Source organism: Myotis davidii, unplaced genomic scaffold, assembly GCF_000327345.1.
Source record: "Myotis davidii unplaced genomic scaffold, ASM32734v1 scaffold187, whole genome shotgun sequence".
Classification (NCBI taxonomy): Eukaryota; Metazoa; Chordata; class Mammalia; order Chiroptera; family Vespertilionidae; genus Myotis; species Myotis davidii.
The window spans coordinates 3,575,118-3,583,212 of NW_006383018.1; the positions used below are offsets into that span (position 1 = coordinate 3,575,118).

The 8,095-nt window shown below is 36.1% G+C and overlaps 1 protein-coding gene across 2 annotated transcripts in view; it reads left to right on the forward strand.

Moving 5' to 3' along the window:
* ANKIB1 (ankyrin repeat and IBR domain containing 1) overlaps positions 1 to 8,095 on the forward strand; it is an 83,773-nt gene that overhangs the window by 32,315 nt on the left and 43,363 nt on the right. For both annotated transcript variants that reach the window (XM_006779202.2, XM_006779201.1), the window contains exons 5-6: positions 4,758 to 4,927; positions 6,087 to 6,175. In XM_006779202.2, the coding sequence (XP_006779265.1) occupies positions 4,758 to 4,927; positions 6,087 to 6,175 (259 nt within the window). The remainder of the gene's footprint in view (positions 1 to 4,757; positions 4,928 to 6,086; positions 6,176 to 8,095) is intronic.

Sequence of the window (8,095 nt, forward strand, 5' to 3'; positions counted from 1 at the left end):
ATATACGTTACAATACTATATAGAATCTAATGTGGGGAGCAGCTATAGGGTTAAGCCTCGGGCTGACCTGTTGGCAAAGTCACAAACAAGTCCCAGCTTAGAGGGCACAGTCCTCTTAAGCATAATTAGGCTTGACCGTATGACGCTCCCTAGCTCTTACCTGAGTAGCTAATGGGCTGAGGGAAGTGCAACAAGAACAAAATCAAGTGAAACTCACGAGAACAGTGTAACTATGGAAACCACTACCTTGTTTACCTCTGACTATAAAAATAAAGGCTCAGATTGCCTCGGGATCTTTCTCTGTGGCCTCAGCCAGGCACAGGAAGATCCACGGAGACTAGAGAGAGCTAGAGAGTTATGAACACTGTCTCCGTGTAAAACATTCTTCGCCGACTCCGTCCACACCTTTGGGAACCCCTGGACCACTGAGGCTGGACCCCGGCAATCTAAGGTTAACTTTACAAGGAATTTTATTGTAATTAAAAGAAACATTTCATTTCTATTTTCTTACATATATCATCAAGTATTATTAAATAAATGATCAACTCCATTTTTACTTCATTGGTATCACTCTAAATTACTTCTTTCACATAGTAGAGATCAATTTTAATAAAGTGATGTCTAATTTCCTACCTATAATTTGTCTATTCTGTGATAACTTTTTTGATAGAGTTTCATGTTTTTCCTCTGTTAAGGCATCAAACAAAGGCTAATGCAGGTTTCAAACGGACAGCTCTTCCATATTGTTTAGGTAATGTCAGTGGCATTTGGTAATTAAGAAGTACAGAGATAAATGATGTTAGTGAATAAAGTGGACAGTGTACAGAACTACAATTTACTCTAATTGCTCTCAAAACCAGGACAGGCTCTGTTTCAGGCTATAGAGCTGAACTGTTTGGAAGATTCATAGATTGTAACCTTGGTTACATTCATTCAGCTTTACACAGGAAAATAGATTTGAACATTATATTATCTATTGTCAAATTTATTCCCAACGTAATGAAGTTGATCTTGATTAAACAGAAGACAAACATGTTTGGCAGTATTTACTAAGTAGTAATTAAATTTTAAGGAGGACTCTGTTAAGAATACAAAAGGTCATTCTCTGAGCATTTCTTCAGTAATAAAAGTAGCTTATATAATGAAATACTATCTAATGAGAAAATAAGTATAATTTACAAAATATGAGACCAAGGTTTTGCTTGGGCCTAGAGTAAATTTATATTGAAGTACTTTTTAAGTTCTGTTGTTGGAGGCTTATCATCTTTTATAGGCAATTAAATGTTGGTAGTCCGCATCTTCTCACTCTGCTCCCTTCTTGCAGAATGATATCTTCTCCCACGGCTTCTATAGGTATAGATTTCTCCCTCTGGACTAGACCTCTTTTATACACACATACTCTTATATATAACTGCCTATTTAAAAGCATGGAAGATTTTGCTTAGGGTGTTGAGCACAAATTGCAATATACAGATGGTGTGTTATACAGTTGTACACTAAAAACTTATATGATTTTATTAACTGATGTCACCTCAATAAATTTAATTTTAAAATAATAAATCCTGTGTAATAAAAGCCTAATATGCTAACTCTGGTCATCCAGTTGTCCATTCAATCAATAAAAGCATAATATGCTAATGATATGCTAAGGCCACACAACAGTTCACTATGACCATGCACTGACCACTAGGGGGCAGACAATTGACCGGTCGACCAGTCGCCATGGCTTGCACTGACCACCAGGGGACAGACGCTCTGACCAGTAGGTTAGCTGCTGGGGTCCGTGCGATCAGGACTGAGACAGGCCAGACATGCCCTGGAGCCCTCCCGTGGTTCCTCCCCAGCTGGTTAACCTCCCATGTCCCGCCCCGGCCCCAGTCATCCACCAGTGGGGTCCCTCAGCCTGGCCTGCGACCTGTCACAATCTGGGACCCCTCGGGGGATGTCAGAGAGCCGGTTTCGGTGGAACAACCAGCGCTATGATATGCACTGACCACCAAGGTCAGACACTCAACACAGGAGCTGCCTCCTGATGGTTAGTGTGCTCCCACAGAGGGAGTGCCGCTCAGCCAGAAGCTGAGCTCACGGCTGGTGAGTGCAGCAGTGGTGGCGGGAGCCTCGCCTGCCTCCGCGGCAGCACTAAGGATGTCCTACTGATGGCTGGGGAGCAGGCCGAAGCCATCAGTCAAACATCCCCTGAGGGCTCCCACACTGCGAGAGGACGTAAGCTGGGCCGAGGGACCCCCCACCACCACCACCCCACAAGTGCACAGATTTCGTGCACTAGGCCTCTAGTAAACAAATACACAAAACAGATCTAAGGATATCTCAAAAACATCTTAAACTCGTTATGTCTAAAACTAAAAATCATGCTCTTCCACCTCTGCCTGATTCTCTGGTATTCCCAGTTTACACAGATGGCAGCACCAATGAAATGACTGGGTTAACCTGGACACTAACTTTGGCATTTCCTCTCCTTTAGACTCAATATCCTGTTTTCACCAAATTATCAGTTTCACCTCTCAAATTGTAAACGTATGCCTTTATCTTCATCTACACTTACAACCAACCACCTAGCCCCAGCTACCATCATCTTTCACTTATACTACCCAATAGCCTGCCCAACCTTCCCTCCACTCTTGCCCTGTCCAATTTCTTCATTTGTTTCTTTGTTTCCATACTGTAGTCAAACTGATCTTATCAAATGTATTCATGAAAACCTGTCCTTCCTAACCCCATGCCCAACTTTTCACTGACTTTCACTCCTAAACTAAAGATAACAATGTTATTAAATGAAGTCCTGCATGGCCAGCCCTTATTTCTTCAGCCTCATCTCACACAGTGCTTCCCCTCTAGTCTCCATGCTTCGGTACATTGACCTTTTTAATTTCATGAGGATTCCACCTTTCCTCCTGCCACAAGGTCTTTGAACATGCTGTGTACCATCTGTCCAGGATGTCTTCCCTCTACCTTTTACCTAGGTAAATCATTCTTGCCCTTCAGCTGTCTCTCCAGGCCATTTTCCCAGTCACCTTCTCTGACCTCCCTGACTGGGATCCTCTACCTCTCTCTCCTTCATGTCTCTTCTGACATTGATGATTGTTTATTAAATGTGTTGATTTTCCTTAATGTCTTTCTCCTTATTAAACTATAAGTTCCATGAAGGCAGGAATTGTGCCTGGTTTTTCCTTCCATTGTATTTCTACTGCCTGACACAATGCATGGCACATAAAAGGCATTCAATAAGTATTTGCTACATAAATGATGTGATAGAATCCAAACAGAAATTTTTCTGAAAAATATTTGTAGTAGATAAGACTAAAGTTTACTATATTTCATATCTCTATGTATGAATTACAGTAGTTCTTTTTTCCTTTATTAAAGTGATATAATAGAGACTTTTGGAAAGTAATCATACTCTCCTAAGAAAAGTAATTTTAACTTTTTAAGTAAGACCTATCAAAACACTGAGGTCCATTTAGCAACATTTCCTGGATTGTACTCATGTGCAATATTTTTCAGTTGTTGGATTTTTCTTACTCTTTGTACTCTAGTCACTTTTTCTAGTGTTATTTTTCGTCTCCCCTGGCCACCACATGATATCCTATAATTTTACAGAACCACACATCTGTCTTTGTTATACTTCTGTGCCTTTGCACATATGGTTTATACAGGTAGAAATGCATTCCTTCTATCTTCATTGCATGTCTGAGTCATAATTATCCTGTTTAAACCACCATATACATTGACTTAACATGGTTGAAAACAATCTTATATAGAAAATTTGCACAGCTAATTTATATTTTGACTGTAAAATTATAGGGAATGAGCCTACAGTAAATAATTGAGTCTGTACCACTCTTGACCCTACGCTTGATTGTGCTGCACTTTGGAGTCACAGAAATCAGTTAAATAATCCCTCACTATCTTTGTGAGCCTGGGTAGGTTATATAACTTCCCTGAGTGTTCGTTTCTTCACCTCAATAATGGTTGAAAAGTTTGTTGTGAAGAATAAATGAAATAATGTGTGTAAAATACCTAGCAAAATAATTGGATATATTAGTTTATTATTTTAAAGGATTAGGATTTCATGGCTCTGGAGTTTATAATAACATGCTTCACTTGGTTATTTTTTAAATGTTCGTAGTAAGTATGAAGATAATATTTTTTAGGTAAGCCAGATTGGAGCTCACTTACTACAGAATTTATACCTAACTCACTAAAACTTTATTTATAGCCATAATCCCTTCAGAAGTTCCTTCTGCTTTTAAGCTTTTTATTAAATGATTTTTAAGTATTGTTGGCATTTTTGACATAGTTATAGTGAGCTATGCAATAATTTTACAACTTGGTACCAGTGAAGCTAATTGCAAAATTAGGTATTTTTCTTGAAAGAGTAAAACAGCTAACTTGCAACAAGAATTTAGTAAATTCCAAAAGAGGTGAGCCACTTCTTTTGATTATTAGTAATGACTAGAAATTTTGACTGTATTGTAGACATGGTTGTAATCCATGGTAGATTATAAAAGTTTAAATTCTGTTTAAAAATATTAATGAGTTAGCATACCTGAATATTCTATTTGCAATTACTACTTTATATAAGTATTTTTTTCCTTGGATGGCCACAGGAAATATCTCTTTAATTTATCCTCACTTTCCTTTGTTATTATGAAGTTCTTAAAACACCATAATTTTCTGTGTTTTTTGTTTGTTTGTTTGTTTGTTTTTGAGAGATAATCATTCCATTTTTCTTAAAGACTGGGACAGGGAGAAATTACTTGAAGCTTGGATGTCCAACCCAGAGAATTGCTGCCAACGATCAGGTGTGCAGATGCCAACTCCACCACCAAGTGGGTGTAATGCCTGGGACACGCTCCCTTCTCCAAGAACTCCAAGGACTAATCCTGGGGATCTGGACACCAGTTTGGTATGGTTTGGTATTCAGTGTACTTCCCATAGTTTTGTGTTTACCTTTTTAATTGTTTCATAGACCCTCTATCATCTTCTGGTCATTGAATCCTATACCTTTCTTGAAGGATTCCATTATTTCATGATGTGGTAAATATTTCTTATCACAGAATATTTTTTTGATCTCTGAATTACAGAATGAAAAATAAAGGTTTTCTTTACTCATTTCAAAACAAAAAACATAGAAGAGTGTAGGAAAACCACCTACTATATTTCCACTTAAAAACTCCAGTTGCTTAGTTTTTAAACACACCATACTGAAATATTAAAAGTTGAGATTGTGATAGGCACTTTACACCAAAAATATGAAAACATATTTTATATTTTCTTCAAAACATTTATACTATGTTGATAATTATGTGTTTGTTTTAGTAAAGCTTCTGGAGTTTATCTAGATAAACTTCCATAAAAATGTTACTGAGAAACAGTACTGCCTGTGTCTGCATTTTTCACTGGCATAACATTCGTATACTGTTATAGGAAATTTTAAAGTTTCTTGAATGAGTCAGCCCTCAAAATTTGTGATAAATGAAAGTATCCAGGTTTTATCTAAGCCTTCTTAGAAAACAGAATCCTACTTCTATAATTTACATCTGTAACATAATGTTTGTTTCTAATAAGTCATTGTTTAGAAAATACATAGTTTTATAGCAGAGTTCCTTGGGTAGAAATCCTTGACTTGCTACTCTGAATATCCTGAGTTGCTATATTGAAAAAACAGTTACTCTGTTTTTGTAGATTTTCTGGGGTAAATATAGGGTAAAAGACATGATATTGAAGTAGTTATTTTGAAATGGACAATTTAATCTTGACCTGAATAGATTGTAATGATTTTTTTCTTGTACTTCCTTTTCCAAATGTGTGTAGTCACTGATTAATTTAATATATAAATTTGGAGTGTAAGAATAAATCTCACAATCATTTATAATGAGGTAAGCGTATTTGTTATTCAATCGAAGGTAGGCACACTAATTTTAACTTACCTTATAATTTTGAAACACTTAACTTTTTATAATTACTATATTAGTATTTTTGCCTTAAACTAATGGACAGATGAATGTATTGCACTCTTTTCAACATATGACTTTGTTTAAATCATTGCTCTTCTTCATCTCCAGTGTGACATTTGTATGTGCAGTATTTCTGTATTTGAAGACCCGGTGGATATGCCCTGTGGACATGATTTCTGTAGAGGATGTTGGGAGTCGTGAGTATGCATTATATTTCTTACTGCATGATAGCACTCTGATTTGACAAAAAAAAAAAAATTGTTTGCTTTTAATATTTAATTATATGGATTATTTTATTGGTTACAGAGTTATTACACTTCACTACTAAGGAAGAATTTTATTTTCCTTATTTTAACATTTTTCCATCTATTACTTTTGTGAAATTATTTAATTTAGCAATTAGTGTTATTTTTAGCTTAATGTAAGGTACTTTAGGGGACAAAGCAGGTATATGTAAATGCGTTTTCTTAGTATTTTAATTTATATTACAGCTCATGTACATCTCAAGCCTACAGCTGAATATCAACAATTTCTTATATCACAAGAATTTTTAAGCATCTATTTTTATGCTTTCTCTGAATTTTTGTAACAAGCAAATAACCTGGAAAATCTATAAGAATATGGATGTTTAAAATACCTTTTTAATAAATTCAAAGTTAAATGCTTCTGCTAGGCATGGTTGGGTATATATTACAAGTGGAAAACTTATTTTGCTTCTCACGTTTATTCTTCTTCCTATTAACTTGCCAAGATTTATACTTTGCCACATCCATTAACTTCGCTCTAATGTATTTTTCTAGAGAGGTTTATAAACAAAATGAAGATCAATATAATGAGTAGTACAATACTATGTTTTCTCTGGAGACTCATAAATATGCTGGCTGATGACCTACATGAAGCATGTCATTATTTAAGGAAATCTTAAAAATCAGAAGTTTTCAAACTACTCCTTTTCATGGAGTGCTGGGTACCAAGTTTAGGGAGCTGGGGAAATACCATGTTGGGTAAGAAAGCCAAGAATATGAGCAAATACTTATTGGGGTGTAATTGACATGTAATAAACCACATATTTAAAATAAATAATATTGTTAGCTTTGGCATGTGTGTGTATCCATGAAACCATTACCACAATCAAGATAATGAATATATCCATCACCCCCAAAAGTTACCTCATTTCTCCTTGGAATCCCTCCTGCCTTTCTTTTTTTGCCTCCTTATCGTCCCATCTCCAACCCCTCCCTCCAATCTGTAGGTAACACTGATCTTATTTCTGTCACTCTGGTTTCATTTTGAGTCATTTTCTTATCTGTTTTCCAAACCAGAGTATGAAGCAAGATTTCGTTTAGAGGAGGAAAAAATACTGCTTAAAAGAAAGTCAGAATGAATAAGGCTCTCAGGTTGTTTATTTTAAAACGTAGGCTAGACTCTACTCAGAGTCTAATTACGTAGGATCAAATCAGTACAGTTGATGCAGGCAAACTAATTGGCAAGGGTCAGAGCTCACATTCCAAAGTATTGTATTGTATTGTATTGTATTGTATTGTATTAGGAAGTATTATCTGGGTTCTACCAGGTTTGCTACTGTTGACCTTGGTTTCTATGTGAAAACTGAAACCTCTCCTCTTCCCAGGGATTTACTTGATATTTTTTCAACTTCCTCAGGCTGTCTTAGCTAACTCCTATAACAGGAACCATTTCCTATACTCACCACAGACTAGCCTTGAGAAGTTTATGGTAAGATTTAAATTTGAAAGATCAAATTATTGTTTTCTATGGTATCTTATTAGCCTACCTAGGATTCTCCTATGCACTCCTGCCAGGTAGTTCTTGTCAAATCAAGCACCAGTAAAACAGGTTTCAGGTTGGGTGATTAATATGTTAATAAAGTCATTTTTAAATTAACTGCAGCCTTTTCATATTTTGTAGGCATATAAAAAAGAAATGCCTCTGTCCAAAAATCAAGGAAAAAAATGTTAAAGTCCTTAGATAGTTTGAAAACCTCTCAATTTATTTTATGCTTCCCCACCTCCTTAACAGTCCAGCCAGATGCTTTGAAGCACCTATGCCAAGAGCTTAAATGAAAGGGAAATTAGTATTACCCACCCTAGAATATCATT